General features: G+C 34.0%; 1 protein-coding gene across 13 annotated transcripts in view; it reads left to right on the forward strand.

The window, feature by feature from the left end:
* NRXN1 (neurexin 1) overlaps positions 1 to 18553 on the forward strand; it is a gene marked incomplete at its 3' end in the record, with an annotated part of 1087855 nt that overhangs the window by 775340 nt on the left and 293962 nt on the right. For all 13 annotated transcript variants that reach the window (XM_081265427.1, XM_081265433.1, XM_081265434.1 and 10 more), the window contains one exon: positions 9098 to 9279. In XM_081265427.1, coding sequence (XP_081121553.1) covers positions 9098 to 9279 — 182 coding nt within the window. The remainder of the gene's footprint in view (positions 1 to 9097; positions 9280 to 18553) is intronic.

The following is an 18553-nucleotide window of genomic DNA, read 5'->3' on the forward strand; positions in this document are numbered from 1 at the left end:
GAGAGAGAGAGAGAGAGAGAGAGAGAGAGAGAGAGAGAGAAGAGAGAGAAAAGGGGGTGGGTCCAGAACTGGTGCCCAAGGGACTGGGGGTGTCTTGCCTCTTTTATAGATTCAGGTTTCCTTTGATTTGATGCCCAAGTGGCCAAAAGGCAGGAAAAGAGCCTTCCAGGGGGTCATTGTTTGTGTTGGAAAGTGGATCCTTTTCTTCCTCTAGAGGCTGTTAGCAAGGGGTAATGGGGAGTGTTATCTATCCATTTCCTTTTCTTTGAAAATCAGCTACCTGTCTTTTGCCCTGGTCTCAGTTGGATGAGTGGGTAGCTGGTTTAGTGGATGAACTGACCTCAGATTTGGCTGCTCTACTTGGGCAATTTCTGTTTTATTCTGAAATTTCAGAACTTTGACAATGAAATTTTGAAATAAGGACATAGTGATGAAGGACATAATGATGTCTGCAACTTTTACTGAATAGTTACTAATTAATCAAGAATTTACATAGCCTATTGAATACTCTTTCAAACGTTTTTTTCTCTTAAAGAATGTAATGGTATGATTTCTTCTGTCTCCCTCCCTTCTGCCTATAGCTCTAATGCAAATCGATTTCTGAATTACTTCCCAGAGACTTTTTAATAAAGTTCACTTACTGCTTGAGGGAGTCCAGCTTCAGAAGGGAAGACATAAACATTTGATGTTCTTAGGATTATTGGTTGTGGGACTATTTTGCTTGGTTTTGTTTTTAGCTCTGAATCACTATGTTGTCTTTGTGGTTTTGTGGCAGGTTTTGTAATCTGGTTGGCAGAAGGTCTACCAGTAGCTTGGTTTTCTTCCCACCATAAACCCAGACTAGGTGACTTTGAAAAGTTTCCCATGATTTTGAATGTGATCTTGGGAAAACTTTGTCTGACTTGTCAGCTCAAATGATTCAAATCAACTGTTTCTTGAGGGGGTATTTTCTAAATAACATGTTTGAGAGAAAAACAATAAGTAGTTTTTGAAAGAAAGAATACTACAAAGGAACCACTAAGTAAAGTATTACTTATTGCAAAAATTTTCTAAGATACTCTTCACTGGCTTGAACATTATCTCAAAATTTTCAGCAACTTAAATTACTTTGATGTGATATTCTCTCTCTCTCTCTCTCTCTCTCTCTCTCTCTCTCTCTCTGTGTGTGTGTGTGTGTGTGTGTGTGTGTGTGTGTGTGTGAAAATGTATAAGACAATTTTACACAATTCTTATTTACCATATTTTCTGCTCATTTTTAAGGTTACCCTGAATATCAACACTATTTAAAAATTCAAATAAATGGTATCATAACTAAATACCATTCATCTGACATCTCACACAAACTATTTAGCCCTGATTTTTATCTTCAATGCACAAGTTCTTGGGAGAAAGGTCTGAATGCTTTATCTTTTATATTCCTAGTTCCTTTCACACAGTTGGCCCTTATCAGCCAAATTAGAGATAGGGTGGTATAAGAATGTTACTTATTTTAACTGATTTCCTTAAAAGGCAGAAAAGAGCAAATAACTTATTCAAATCAGTTGGCATCAGTTATTGATTATGTAGAGTAATGGCTTTGTATGACACAAGTGAACACCAAGTCCCATCTCATTCTATTTGATGGTGGGTATGTGTGTGGTACACAGTCTTTGCTGTTATCTGTGGTACTCCTGAATACACTGCTAGGGTATGGACAGGGTAGGTCACCCACAGATCCATTTGCATTATAAAAAATTACATAGGCATTAGAGAGGAGCACACTTGCTTTCAGAAGAATGAATACTGAATTTCCATATAGCATACCTGGAAATGTCAAAATCTGGAAATACATATGATGCATTGATAAATATATGTCATAATATTTTATTAGGGTAAATATATACAAAAAGCAGGACACTTAGCAGAAAGATACTTAATTAAATTTTTTGGACAGCAGAAAGAAGGAAAAATTTGTTTTTTACTGAAGTGCTTAATTACTGTTTAAATTATATTTGAGAGAAATGATTTGTGACCTCAGAGTTATCATTATCATGTTGCTGTTCTATTGTCTTGATAGTTTTATTTGATTGAAATTTCTTATTGAGTAAACACACATCATTTTTCATGTTAAAATGGACTGGCCTAGAATGGAATCTTCTGTGGGCTGTTATTGGAGGGGATTCCTCCCTCTGCTTTCTCACCTTCCAGATATACTGTGGATTTGGGTGGTTCAGCCTCTTTTGATCTCTTTGAAAGTTTGGAAAATACTGTTAATGCCTAATTAGTCCTCAGGGACTCTGGCATCTAATAATATTTCTGATTCTCATAGCATTCAATAATCTTTGTGATGAAATTGAGGCAAGTTTGTGCTTTGTGTCAGGCCGGGTAGTGTGTGTACAGGGGCACTGTATGGTGGCACTACAAGGGAGACTCCAGTGGAGGAGGGAAAGTGCTCATAATCTTTCTCAACATTCAATGGTATAGTCCACAGCTTATTTTTTAAAGTTCAATAAATCTCCTTACCTTTAAGAGTCTAGGGTTCTGATAGAACATAAAATTTTCATATATAACAAACTTCTCTATGTTGTTTCTAACTCGAATATCATCCTGGGCTATTTTGATCACATTTGCTTTATTAGGTAATTATCTCTTTTCTTCTGATCTGATAAAGGATATGGGGGTCCATATCTAAGCCATTTTAGTTACATGTCATGTTTCTTTGCCTCTTTTTATTTCTTAAGGACCTACCTTCTCTTTCTCAAAGATGTGTGATTGAAGCCTTGTCTCATCCTCTAGTCTCTTGAGCTCTTGCAACACATCTTCAATTCTGTCAAGTTTTCCTCTCCTACCAGAGGTCTCAATTTAGGATACATGGTCTTCATTTTCCTCATTTTTTCACACTCTCAGATGCATATGTAACATGGAAGGCTGTTTCTTCCTTCTCAATATTGGGAAGCATTGTTATTAAGTTTTAGATTTGGAGTTGGTTACATATTATAAGTAGGAGATCCTAATACTGTGATTCTTTTAATCTCTTCTACTATAATACCTGCTTTGCCTAAGTTTTTGATACTTTTATATGAAAGTTTAGGTATTAGAAAACTCTAGTGCTCAGTTTCATGAAATAATTACAATCTTGCAAACATTTTTCCATAGTTTACAAAGACAATGAACTGTAGTTAGTTATTGTTGTTTTAGTGAGTTTTTAAGGTTTTTGTTTGTTTGCTTCACTAATTTAGAGATTTTTAACTTTGGTCTAAAATTCCTTGCGAACTTGGCAAGATGGTCTTTTTTTTTTTTTTAAATTCCTTTTAGTTTTTATGAACTTTACTCAAAAAAAAATACCTCCACATAGGTAAAAAATATTATATATATATATATATATATATATGTATATATATACATATATATATATATGTATACACATATATTATACACACACACACACCCACACACACACATACATACTGCTTTGTGGGTGTGGGGAATGCAGTTCTAGACACTGAACTCAGGGGCACTCAACCACTGAGCTTCATCTCCAGCCCTATTTTGTATTTTATTTAGAGACAGGGTCTCACTAAGTTGCTAGTGTATCCTTTTTGTTAAGGCTGCCTTTGAACCTGCAATCCTCCTGTCTCAGCCTCCGGAGCTGCTGGGATTACAAGTATACACCACTGCAACCGGCTAGAAAATTCATATTTAATGCTGACATCTTAACAAGATTGTAGGAGGAATCAAAACTCTGCTTATTTATTAATATTGCATTATTTTTAATTTTCATCTGACAGCATGGCAAACTTTGGGAAAAAAGTGTTATATCCTGGTTTCAGTTAATAAAAACATAATGGTTGGAAATGTTTCACATTGGCTACAGGATGACATTTGAGGAATTATAGGCTTTCAAGAAAGAACCTTTTATTCACATACTTATGTTATGCATTAGAACCTAATCTTTTCAGAAGTTAATTGTATTATTGTTCACGTGGCAAGAATTCAGAGCTGGACAGATAACTGGACAGACCTGTACAGGCTGAATGGTTATCATTTTCAGACAGATTCAATCCATTTGGGGGAATATATTAGACTTTGCAGAAACAAAATGAGGCTAAAGTGGGCACATTTAGGGTGGAGATGGTTGGTAAGAAAGAGCAGGAGGGAAGAGACTCACCTTTTATGTAAGTAATAAGTTCAAGAAGATCTAAAAATATTTCTTATTACACATTGCAGGCAGTTCAAACATTAGAATGGGGAACCCATGTGTAATTTTTACAAATGTTTCTTTTAGTTTAAAGTGTGTTGACATTGCTAAATTTGCATCTGATGGAGCCAGCTTTGTCAATGACAAAGTAAGTAATATAGACTTGCTACAGACCTTAAATGTAGAGATTGCTGAAAACCACTTTAAGTTTGAATCATCCATACATTCAGTATGTGATGAATGCCAAGGTTAGTTTGCAATAAATTGATTAGGAGTCATGGCACTGATGCGTTAGCACTTATTATATAGAAACATGCATTAATAGAAAGGCAACACATTTCATCATGCTCCTCTCCACGATGATAAAAATTATGACCGTGGTTAAGATGTACTACCACTGCACATTTAATTCACTTACATAATAAAATAAAACATCTTTCTGTAAAAATAAAATTTAAAAATGTAAAGCTAGTTTGCAGTTCTTTTTATGTATGCTTACCTCTTTATTTAATGGTCAAGTGACTATTTTGCCTCATATTATAAATCTTTCCATTCTAGATGTTTTATGGTAATGAGCTAATATTCTTTTTCTCGTGAAAGCTCCCATGTGATACAGTTTAATATCACTTCCATTGTCAACTATTAGTGCATATAATAACAGTGCATATAAATAATACTATATATAAAAAATTGCTATTCAGAGAATGAAATACTGGAAAGATTAATAAAACTGCCACATTCTTTTTTTTTTTAAGTATTTGATTTGAACATTACTTTCAAATACGTCAAACTTTCCTAAAGGCTCTTATGTTAAAATAAAACAAAAATGTTGCAATGTTATTTTATATTTTTATAACACATACACATGCACACACACACAGAATCCCAATTGTTCTAAGATTTATTGGGCACTTACCATATTCTGGGAATTGGAGTATGGTGTTACTATGCAATATCTCATTTAATGCTGACAGAAGTTCTATAAGGTAATGCTGCTATTCCTGTTTTTTAAAAGATAAAACCCCCATGTCTTAAAATAAATCACTTGTTAAGTTTACATAGTTAGTAAATAATACAGTCAAAATTTTAACCCAGGTCTGACTAAGTCCAGAGTTTACATCCTTAATTTCTAAGTTCCCCTTCTGCAATAAGTATTTTTACCCTTGATTCACATAAGAAAGATGAACATAAATGAGCTAGGGTTTGAAACTTCAGTCAAATGACTGACAATATTTGCTTACAAGAATAATTTTATAGCTGTATTAAAGGGAGAATTTGGAATATAGGAAATTTTTTCAAGTTTGATGCAAAGTAAATTTAAAAAAAAAAGAAATTAGGATGCCTCTGGAAGTAGATAAAACAGAGTTGTGGGAGGACTGGATATCTGATTCTGGAGAAAAAGGAAACTATAAATGGTCTCAAGGTTTGGCAGATAGTTGTAAAATTGTTTTTCTTTGTTTTAGTCAAACCTAAAGAACTAAAAATTAGCGAATCTCATGCTATTTACCAAGTCTTACCACATATTGAAAATGGGTAGTTAGTAAATAATACAGGAAATCAAAGTTGAGATAGTAATTTTATGACATAATCATCTAAGGTTTATAACTGTATGACTAGAAACATTTACAGTTCCAGAAGTTTGGGAAATGTATTCCAACTTAATATTATCTTGAATACATTAAATATTCTGTCATTTCACATTTACATGTGTTTTTTTTGTTGTTGTTGTTGTTTGTATGTTTTAAAGCATTTTGAGGCAAAAGGAGAGTATAAGAGTTTCAGGTGCAAAAGACACTTTATGAACAGGAGACCTTAGAATGTTGTAACAGTTGGCCTTGAAAATTTCAGACTGACATATCCAATTAACTTTTTCTTGACCATCTTGTTATGACAGAAACACTTCTGTAATAATAATAATAATAATAATAATAATAATAATAAAAACAATAGGCACTGAAAAAGGAGTCTGTCTACTAGTTTTTGTATCAGCTTTGCCACTTAACCAAGTATGTAGCTTTAGATAACAGGTTAATTCTTATAGCTAAATTTCCTCAATTATAACATGGGAGTAATGTTTATCCCACTTTCTTTACATAAATAGATAAAAGAACAAAGTCATTGTGAAAGTCATTTTTAAAGTCGCTATGAAATTAAGGTAATGTTGATTTACAATACTACTTTTTTGTCAATTCTGATTTTTTAAAAATCTGAATTCTTAGATGATATATATTGTTCCATAGTAGCTCTAATTTTGAACTTTTATTTCACATGACAGCCATATCATTGGAGAACAAAGTTAATCAAAAGGAGAAATGTAAATTAACCATTGAGTAAATATCAGCATTCAGAGGTAGCTAGCAACCAGTACATCTCCTTTCAAAGAAATTTCAGCTTTTATATATGCTTTACTGAAATAGTTAATATTAGTTATCTGCAAGATTCAGCAAGCATAAAAATATTTACCAGACAGTACTTGATGATGTAGGACATAAATGGCTCTGGAAAGCTCTGGCATTTCTGATATACAGTTTATATATTCCGAATTTTATTTGCTTGCACATTGACTGGTGTATTTGAAATATGGTTTATTTTTTCTCACATGAGAGAAATGAACTTCTTTCATGCATTAGCATCCAAAAAAATTAACAGAGAAGTGCACAGCCTCTATACCATTTCATTTAAATAATATTTTGGTTTTAATACTTTTACATTCAACTGTCTTCTGACTTGTTTCTTGGATATATCTACCAAGGGTCTATATACCAAGGGATTATTTTACCATTAAGTATATTTTACCCTTAATATTAAATATATTATACCCTTAATATTTTATTTGACCCTTATTATAGAGGTCTTTGAAGATCAAGGGACCATGGAAACATCTGAGATGTAAAAAAAGTTTGGTTGCCCCCACCCCAACCTAAAAGCACAAAATCTGTCAGGTGTATAATTATGTGCAAATGTGGCAAATTGGTCATCATATAAATTTAATGTATAGATATTTTTAAAGCATATTGCTGAAACAAGTCCCATCATTATGTACAATTATAATGCACCAAATTAAAAACTGTGGGAAAAAAAACATATTCCTGAGTGAGGCATAGTGGCACCTGTCTGAAACACTAGCTACTTAGGGGACTGAAGCAAAAGGATTTCAAGTTCAAGGCCAGCCTGGGCAACTTAGTGAGAACCTGTCTCAAAATAAAAAAGAAAAAAAGGTTGGGTGTGCAGTTCAGTGGTAGAATGCCCCTGGATTAAATCCTAGAACTATAAAAACAAAAACCAAAACACCATAGTGTTACACATAAAAGGTTTACACACTGGTATTAACTCTGAGTAGAATTCATTTTTCCATAAAACAGGATATTTCATGGCTTCATTTTTAATGTTGCTTTTCTTTTCTTATTTGACACATAGTAGGTATAATTCCAAAGAAATAAATTCAATATGGAATATTCTATTTCCTATGTACCTAATCTTGTACATATGAGAAGCACCTTTTGAAAGATGGAGACCTGTGAAAGCCAGGGATGCAGTTTGAAGGCCTGAGACCCTACGGTATAGACTAGTCTGGGTTTGAAGACTTAAGGACCAGAATTCCTGACAGCAGGAGAAAACTGATGTTCCAGCATAGGCAGTCAGGCAAAGATAGAAGGAAAATCCAACTTTCCTCTACCTTTTGTTGTATTCAGGCATTCAGTGAATTGGGTGATGTTCACTCACATTGAATGGGACCACCTGATTTACTCAGTTCTTCAATTCAAATGCTTTTCTCTTCTAGAAACAGGATTTCAGGATAAGCCTGAAAATAATGCTTCACCAACTATTTTAGCACCCCCATGACTCAGTCAAATTGACACCCATCATAGTAGGTACACACTGAATCCCTGTCTTCATTCTTTGTTTTGGAAGGCTATACTCTTCTTTATGAATTATCCTTAGCATCTGTTCCTAGGCTAATTAAATAAACATTTCTATAGTCTCCTTTAGTGTCGAGGAAGCTCTTTTTCCTTCTCCCCTGTGTAAATCTTTGCATGTCTCTTCTGAATATAGTCACTCAAGGAATTCATTTCATTGCCTTCATTGAGAATGCATTGTTAGTAGTGCAATGAAGTAGAGCTTCTGGGTATTTGGACGCTGTTTGAAATAAAACTCTTTTTTAAATTAAGTTGGCTAATTTACTGATATCACTAACATGAAGTAGAATTTGAACACTGACAAAATGAGATCTGACATTATACTCAGTGCTGTAACTAGTATTCACTTTGGTGGGATAGGGGAGTGGGTCTTTATAATGCTGAATAGTTTGACAGCCATTAGATGTTGCTTGTTACATAAGACTTGACTGGTATAGATAGAATCTATTATCTGTATTTTCTTGACATGACTACTGGGGCTTATGGCTGTTCATTCATTAGTTATCGTCTGTCACATGTGAATGGACATTTTCCCCATAAAAGTTTGATTCTCAGAGTATTTGTTGTGATTTGTTCCACAGTGTTGTATGACCCTGTCACATCTACATGCAGTTCTTGTTTCAGAAACAAGTTGATATATGTCTCTGCTGCTTTTTGGAAGCCTCTAGTCAATGTTTCCTACTAAACTATTTTAAAAACTGGCAGGAAGAAATAAAACCCCATTACATTCCATACTTGTCTAACTCAATGGAAAAAGACGTAATCGACTGTTCTGAAACACCTGCTGGTAGATTTAATGAGTGTATTAAAAACGGAGCTGCTTTTCTATTTCTTTTAAAACAACTCTGTCCCCTTTCGAGCATGTTTGATTGAAATTTATTATTTGCTTTGCCGTAGTTTTTGTGTGTAAAGCTAATGCTTCACTGATACATCAACTTGAGAAACATGGGAAAGTGGAGATTGGATATATTGGGACTAATTAGTTTTGGTTTTTGTTTTACAGCTGGGACAACGTATATCTTTAGCAAAGGTGGAGGACAAATCACGTATAAGTGGCCTCCTAATGACCGGCCAAGTACACGAGCAGACAGACTGGCCATAGGGTTTAGCACTGTTCAGAAAGAAGCAGTCCTGGTACGAGTGGACAGTTCTTCAGGCTTGGGGGACTACCTAGAACTGCATATAGTAAGTACTTTTTAAATGCATTTTGGCTTTTACATTTTACTGTTTGCTTTTCATGTATAATTTTTAGTTTCCCATCTTGTGTGGGGTTTTTTTTCTTCTCCCAGAAACCTGTTCTGTGCCATGGAAAATATGAATATAACCTAGAGATATTAAAATTTTAGACCTACTACTATTGTTACTATATGCTTTATAAAAGAAAAAAAGAGGTTTAGTCCTCTTTTGAGTGTGAATTCTTCTCGGTTTGGTCTTTTCAAATACTTTTTGGAGCCATTTTTGTGTCTTTAGGCAGACTTGCCAAATTAATAAAATGAATTATTGCTCAGTAGATACTATACCATCTGGTAGGATGCAGGAGGCCATAATGCTGGTAACAATCAAAGATCTGGATTCAGTATTCTCATTCCTCTTCTTGCCAGGGAGAAAATTTGTCAAAAGTTATATGAAATGGAAGGAAGGAAAGGAAACTTATTTGAGGATGTAAAAGAAAATGGCAAAAATATTGTTTCTATGCCATTTTTTTTACTCATTTTGATATGTGTAAGGAAAATATTATAGATATTTAACCACTTCTATCCCAGGACCATTCCTTTATCTGTAAGCTCTAAACTGTTCACAAGAATTTGCCCAGCATATAGTAGAAGGCAAATAGTAGTTCCTGAATGAAAAAAAATTCATTTCTTTTTAAAGTTGCCATAATTAACTTCATAATTCAGGGACTCTTTGCTCTATCTCTGTGTTCAAAAATTTATTAGTGAGTATGACTATAATGCTATCTCCTCATTTCCTTTCATTACTTACAAAGCAGCATGCAGTCTTTCATTGTTCAGAGATATTGGTATTTTACCAATATATCAAAATAACAAATTTAGTAAAGTGTCACATATTCCAGAACTCTAGGGCTGGGGTTGCAGCTCAGTGGTAGAATACTTTATTAGCATGCATAAGGCCCTGGTTCAATCCCCATCCCCACAAACGAACAGCCTCTAAAGCTTTTTTATCTTCATTGTTCTCGGTCTACCTCTCTTTCTGAAAGTTTCAGAAACATTTTCTTGTCTCCTTGCCCTATTTGATTTCTTTGTGTGTGAGCATGTGTGTGCATGTGTGTACTGGGGTTTGAACTCAGGGCCTTAAGCATGCTAGGCAAACCCTCTACCACTGAGCCACATCCCCAGCCCCCTATTTGATTTCTCACATATAGTTTACCTAGAGCCCTTGTATCTTGTGATCATGTAGGTTTGATTCATGTTGTTTTGTTTTATCCCTGTAAGTTCCCTTTTACCAGTGTTCATGCCTCAAAGGATATGTGACTGGGTCATGATGTTCTCTCCTGTTGGAAACTGGACTGCAGGCCCCAATCCTAAAATAATTAGAAAAGCCACCAAACCACAGAATAGATTAACACAGAATAGAATGATATTTTAATTCCAAAAGATTTGATTAGTTTCTTAATCTTACATTTACATTAAGCTTCTGGAATTCCCAATAAGCAGAGTAAGGGTTGACACTGACTGCACAGACTGAATCCATTGCTAATCTTGAAAAAATAAACAAAAAACAACACCTCAGCACAACTGTTATTGAACCATCGTAAATTTTCCATTTAAAATGGGGTTGTCAGAATGGCAACTCTGGGAAAGTAATTTCAGCTGCCTTTCAGCAAATATCTAACAATCAAAACAGAAAGCATCTGGGTTTTTATGGCATCGTAAATAAATGATCAGTGGAGGTAAACTTAACTAGTGTGGTAAGGAATCTTGCTGTTTAGAGTCATCTCAAGTTTCAATCCAGACTTGCTCAGTTCTGATTTAACAGCCTTGCTAGTTCAAAAAATAAATAAATAAAAGGGAAGAAAATAAGGGTTTTTTCCTTCTAAAAGAAATTACTTATTGATCCATAACCAATTACACTTTTAGCCTGAGAAAAGGTTCCACAGTGATCATTCTCAAATCATAAGGGGCATAAGTAGTTTGAATTACTCAAACTACTGTTGTTTGTTTTGTGGTCAAAAGGTTTTGGTCTCTAAGAATGGATACTTCTTTCCAATTCTGACCAAATGCATAGAGTTCTTTCATAAGCCAAGGATTGACTTTCTAAGCATCTGTATCATCTCAGAATCGTCCACAGCTCCTTTTCAGGTTGTGGGTTTCTGGCAGTGTCCTGTGAGTACCTCTTTCTTTCTCCATCTCTCTTTTGGTCTTGCTTGGACATTCAGTTTGGATTCAGAACCTGTCTCTACATACCTTATCTTGGATTTGAAATCTTCAAATTCTCCCTTTTTCATAGAGTCTGTGATTAAAAGGATATTAGTTCCCTGAGATTCCCAAATACTATTGTTTGTCCGCCCTATCTGCTCTTGTATCAATTACTAGGACCCACTCTTAGTCCAAATCTGGCCAAATAAAACTTTTGGTCTCCTTCCCCTTTCTTCCATTGTCTACAAGAGTGGCTCAGCCATTTGTAACTCAATTAAGTCCTTCATGTGGATAAAAGTTACTTCTTTCAATGTTTTAACATAAAAATCAAAACAATGCTACTTTTGTTTTAAACTACTGAAATTTACCTCTAATTCTTTCCCATAACACTGGATACGTGCAAGAAGAAAAAGAGGAATTAAAAATGAAAAGAGCTGGGTACAATGTCACATGCTTTCTATCCCAACTAGTCAGGAGGTCAGGCAGGAAATCACAAGTTTGAGGCCGGCTTCTGCAACTTAGCAAGATCCTGTCTCAAAATAAAAAGGACTGGGGATGTAGCTCAGTGGTAGAGCACTCCTGGGTTCAGTAACCAGTACTACACATGTGCACACAAATATTGAAAGAAAGAAAAATAAAACAGAGGAAGTTAAGAAGGCAGAAATTTAGGAGAAAGAAAAGGAAGAGAACCGAGTCTCAAGATGATACCTAGGAGTGGTAGAATCAGAACTATTCTTAATATCAATACTTAGTTTTGAGAATATTCAAAGGCTGTTTTATCAAATTATTTATGTACCTTTGAAGTTATCTGAGTTGTCCCAAATAAATTCTTCTACTTTTTATAGGACTGGAAATTTAGAAGTAAAACAAGACTTTTAGCACTTTAGATTATTACTTTTGCTTGTTTTTGGTTTAGAAATATAAATAATCTGAAAATTAGGTCAGGCACAGTGGTGCACACTGATAGCCTCAGTGACTTGAAAGGCTGCGGCATAGGATCACAAGTTTGAGGTCAGCCTTAGCAAGTTTGCAGGATGCCTCAAAAAAAATTTTTTTTTTAAAAAGCTGGGGATGTAGCTCAGTGGTAAAAGGCCCCTGAGTCTAATCCCCAGTTAAAAAGATTTAGCCATTTGGTGATTGGCATAATAGATCGTATGTTTTATCTATGAAACTTAGAAATTTTGGTTATCCATTAAACTCCCAAGAAAATTTTTATAAGTCTTCAAAGTCAGAAAGTATAAACTATATCCTGATCTTGTTCAAAAATCTTATTTCCATCCTTAATTGATAGAGTGTGGCAATAAACAGAGAAGTTGATTGCATTCTTGCTAAAATGTATAATGCTGTTTCAATTAGATAACTTTTAAAATCTGATTGGCATATCATTTCAACGAAGATTTGAATGTTTGATAAGGTTTTTCATCCCATTTTTCAGAGTGATGAAGTTTGATTTCACTTGAAAATGTAATCACATTTAAATTTTGATTAACTGTACTCTTAAAAATATAAAAACTTAGGACAAAATGACTTTTGAATCAAGTGTCCTAGTTTTGATACATGGATTTTTTTGTTATATTATTATAAATGAAACTACTGTTAAGTTCAAGCCACATGATATGGCTATTAAAATTGTAAGGTTTTATGAGGAGATGAGAGGAAGATAAAGACATGAAATGAGGGGCTTAGTTTACTACCTAGAATTTAAATGCTCAATGAAAGTGTTCTGAAAAAAATTATTATTTAATTAAATATTGAAAATATTGTGCTTTGGTTAAATATAAACTCACAACTTTCTCATAGTCAAAACAAATTGCCAGAAACAATTTGGTTTCTATATAAGTGTGAGAAAGTCAGATATAAGTTCTTATTGTCACTATAGAAAAAGTGTAACACTCAATATACAGCAGATTATTGGAAAGTTACGTATTTTAATTGATGTTATTTTCCTAAATCTTGAACTAAGAATTAATTATGGTGTTTGGTTATTTCAAGCAAGTATGTAATGAACATTTTTTTGTTGGATGAATAATGATCTCTCCTTAATTGTTACATCATTTATTGAGCTACATTTATTGTAGCTTAACTTTTATCATGAATTGTTTCCTAGTAATTTCATATCTGCCCATTTCTTTCAAAGGAGATAAACCTTATGATGACAGAGAACATGATTTATAATAATGATGATCATTAATAAGGAAAATAACATAGAAGTGTGTCTTTTATCATTTATTTCAGACTTGCTAGTAGCCTGATCATTAATATTTATTAAGCATCTAATATAGCCCAGGTCTGTGTTAGGCTCTATAGATATTAATGAGTTGGCCACTCAATACCTACTTGAGTAAATATTTGTTGAATGAATAAACAAGCAAGCTGATGATGGTAGCCTCACCACCAGGCAGCTTAGGTTATTTATAGTAAACATTTTGTCCCGAAGTAACAAGTATTTCTTGGTATTTCTCTGTCTTGCTATTTCTTCATCTCTCCTTCTTGTTTACATGTATATTATTGGTAAGAACAATGGACAAATGAAAGGTTTTCCAGATAGAGAATCTAAAGTGACTTATAAACTGTAAAGCATTTGACTATATACATTTGAATTAGCGATATTAAGGATTATTGAATCAGTATTGAAAAAACTCTTAATCTAATAGGTGAAACGTTGAGCTAAATTTAATTTTATCAGCTATATAATGAAATTGTACCAATGCTGTCACTTGTAGAAAAGTCTCTTCTTGTGTTAGTTTAGTGTCGTTAACTGGAGATTACTTAACATCTCTCTGATTTATAGAAGAAAGTGGCTACAAAGGTGGGCTCCTTCATTGCCATAAATATTAAAGAATGCATTGGTTCTGACCAGAGGAGATGGCATGGAGGGTGGAGCTGAGGAAGAGTGATGAGTGCTCTTTGAAATCCTTTCATCTTGGGTGCATGAAAGAGCATTGCAAATTTGATTAGCGAATTGTTGTACATATTTGCCTTAAGTGTTTCTTCTTTGTACTTTGCTAGGCCGGAAGCTGTATTTTGAAACCAAGCTCTCCATTGATTTTGATTTAGAAGTACACCTTTTGATCAGCATTTTTAGTGTAACTAGAAGTACAGTGTATTTATAGTAAATATCACGTATCCCAAAATAGCTTACCAATATTGGTGATATGTCACATCTTCCTCATTTTTCTGTGCCTCTGTTTCAAACTTTTTATCTTACTGCTCTAAAATTCAATCCAAAAACATCTCTTTAAAGTTAGTAAGTATACATGGATGCATACCTGTATGAAGATAAAATCCAGTTATTCCCCCCCACACACAGACTTCTCTTGAATTGAAATGATACTCTATCTAAATGTTCTTTCAACCAACGCATGCACTAATTTATAAGGGTTTCACATTGCCATGTAATATTTAAATTCAACCCTGAAAATCATATACAGTAGATATTTTGTTTAGTTTTATTCTCACAGGAATTTAGAGTGCACATAACCTATTTGACAAGAATTTTAAAATAAAGACTAACCATAATGTCTTTTTTCAATGTGTTGTAAAATTCTTGTCCAAGCTTTGTGATATGAAAAACAAAGTTCTCTTTGGATAAAATGTAAGAAGGTGTTTACCACATTTTTATTGGATTAAATGCTATCCAGATGTGTGGTCACTATTTGCGGGGAGATGGGAGACAAGTGAATCTATACAAATTCCTTCTTTCATTGTTTTTGTTGGAAGTCAGCTTGAAAAAACAATGAGAACGATTCCCCAAAGAATAATTACATATATTTGGGAATAACAGAACATTGTAAAGGGGCATATGTGTACCCTAGTAGATTATGAATGTATTCAAAGACATGGATGCAAAAGAGTGCTTTTAGACAAAAATGAAGAGGAATTATATCAGATATTTTGAAACAATAATGCTTAACCACAGTGATGAATATCAAAAGTGACCTCAGTCTGAGGGTGAACAACCCTTTTCCCTGCAGATGTCCTTGTAGGCAGACTTTTTGTATCAGGTGGCAGTGCCTTTGTACAGTGTTGCAGTTTGGTAGCCTTGTGATAGGCAATCATGTGTAAGGACCCTTCTTTCAAAACTTCATGGCTTTGACTATTTATTTATTTAGTTAGTTAGGGTAAGAGTTGACATATACAATTCATTTTGAGTCTGACAACCTTTACATTTCTTTCACAAAGTTAATTAGGTTTCTCATTTTCAAAGTTAGTACATCATTTAGTCTCTCTAAAATGGCTTCTGGATTTCTAGAGCCTTTTTGTTTTTTCTTTTGGTCCTTCCTCCAAAATTCTATTGGTGTAAAATTTAATAAAAGAACAAAAACTACTATTTCTCCCTGTCTGTCCTTGGTGGATGAACTTATCTATCACTCAGAGGTTTGTACTTCTGCTTCACTTTCTCAGTCAACCTTGGCTTTCTATTCTGAATACTTTCCAATCCACTTATATTGGTTAATTTGTTAAATCACTTCTTTGATCATGTTAAATTTTGCTAAATTGCATCTCCTATCATGTTATTCCTTTGTTAAAACACATTCATGCCTCCCAACTATGCACAGGGAAAGGCAAGTTCTATGCCCCCATTTTCTACAATTCTCTACTTATTTCTCCATTCCATAAAAATGTATTAATCCACCTTTTAAAAAAAAATGTTTCTTTTGCCATCTATTTCTAACTCCTGGATAAATTTTTTTTTTTTCCCATTGTCTCTCACTATCTGGATTCAACACAGTCATTAAAGTTTCTGATCAAATGTTGAGTGTTTTTAGGGGTGACCCTGTAATCTTCTTCTAAACTCCCAGAAGTTAGGACTCCAGAATGTCCTTGGAAGAACTGGAGAGACATGCCCAGAGTTTTACTTAGCTAGAGAAAAATCTTGTCCATAGATTCTGCTCCTTTGTACAATCACTATTTTTCTGACCCATTGCTTTGTGATGGGTGCCAAGCTATGGCACAGAATGGTTTCATACCTGTTCTGTTAGCCATGGACAAGTTGCCTTAGTAGGTCCACTTTTCTTTGCCAAGCTGCTAAAACAAGAGAATCCTTTGCTGAATTTTTTTGAACTACTGACTATACCTCTTTTTTTTTAATCTATTAATTATTTTTCAAAGCCCAACCTTCAGGAAACATTTCCTTTGACCAATTCAATAAACCACCATGGAACTGCTATAATACAAGTCATTCTATAGGTGATTAGTTTTTATTTCTGTGTAGCAAATTATCCCACAATTTAGCATCTTAAAACAGCAAACATTTATAATCTTTTACTGGCTCCCAGGAATTCAAGAACATCTATCTAGGTTACTGTGGGAATCCCAGGAGACATAATAGCTAAGAACTTCTATGTTCTGAAGGAATCTGGTATGTTCACTCTCAAAATCCATACAAGAGTCTATGTGTTACAGAAAGGAATGATGAGCAACAGTGAAAGCATATGCAAGTAGTTACTAAGTATGCAAGCTTTGCAGAAATCTAAACACAATATAGATTGATGGAAAAGAAATGAAGACATTGCACCAGGGTTAATAACTATTTTGAGGAATGCATAGTGAGTAAGGGGTCATTTGCACACTGCTCAGGAAAATTCCTTTTACTGCATAAAAGAAAAAAAAAAGAAAAATAAAAGAAAGAGGCAAAATGCAAAATTCATGGCAGCCGTAGTTAAAAATGCAAGCAGCACAGTGAATGTGTCATCCAAAGACCAGGAAACAAGATGATGGTGATGCTATGCATTACAATCCTGTTAATGCTGATATTGGGTCACTCCAGATGTGAGCAGTTCATTCCAACACTGCAGATGTGAACAGTTCATTTCAACTAGGTGAATATACTAGGGACTGCTCAAGGTAATAATAGCATAGGTAATCAAAATTATAAATTAGGAGCAGGGGACTGGAGATGATTTTCATGAGGCCTGGGAAAATTCTTTTGATATAAACATACATTTTTAGGGATATAGAATGCAATTTATGATGTTTCTAGAAATTTATTTTAGGAGGCAATATGTAGACCTTGGGATTCTTATATCAGCAAGACAGGAAGCCTTTGCCCTCTGGAGATGAGCTGCACAAACTGTTTAACTTCTCTGTCAAAAAAGTATATCCCGGATAGGGTGATGCTCAGTTGCCCTGAGAGAATATACTACACCTAAGTTTTTGTGTAGAGACTTTAATGGAGGGCTCTTCCTATCAAAAAAAGCACTTTTTAATGCACAATCCTAAGCAACTTAGCATGGTGCAGTGGCTAAGTGCCCCTGGGTTCAATCCTGGTGAAAGGAAGGGAGGAAGGAAGAAAAGAAGCAAGGACAGAAGGAAGGAAGAATATATTTCCTCCTGGACCTGTCCCTAAGACCTTCCTGTTCAATCAAGGGTAAAATTACAAGATGGCCAGACAAAATTGTTGAAAAATAAAAATTTAATTGATTAGCAAGTCTTGCTCTATGAAAACAAGTCTATTTGAATAATCCTAAGAATCTACTCTGGATTTTAGCTATCAATGTCTACTGCTCACTTTCAATTCCATATCTCTAATTGTGGCTTCTCTGACCATCACACTGGTATTCCAACAGTTTGCTCAGGATCTCTACTTGGATGTCTCTCAGGCATCTCCAACTTACCACATGAGAAACTGAACTCATCATCTTTCAACCATATGCTCACCTACAGACTGCTAGACTAAATCTTGATGGGTTAACCCCATACTTGCTTTTACAGTCCTGTTGATTTCTCAATTAATTCCCAAGATATCTAATTGGTACTTTCTAATAGAAATATGATGTGAGTCATTCATGGAACTTTAAATTTTCTAGCAGTCACCTTAAAGGAAGAAAAAAAAAGATAAATTTTATTTAAATAAGTAAAATTAACTTTAATAACATTTTACTGAAACATTTAAATTTTTTTAAATTTTTAAAAATTTTTTATTTTTGAAGTTTTAAACTTTTTATTTTATTTTAAATATTTTTACTTCTTTACTTGGCCATGGCAAGAAACTTATGTAAATTTTTATCATTTTAATATGTAATCAATATAAATCCATGTTTTGCCTCTCCATTGAGAATCTGTTTTTTTTTTTTAAATTT

Source organism: Spermophilus citellus (genome assembly GCF_964194105.1).
Source record: "Spermophilus citellus genome assembly, chromosome: 13".
NCBI lineage: Eukaryota > Metazoa > Chordata > Mammalia > Rodentia > Sciuridae > Spermophilus > Spermophilus citellus.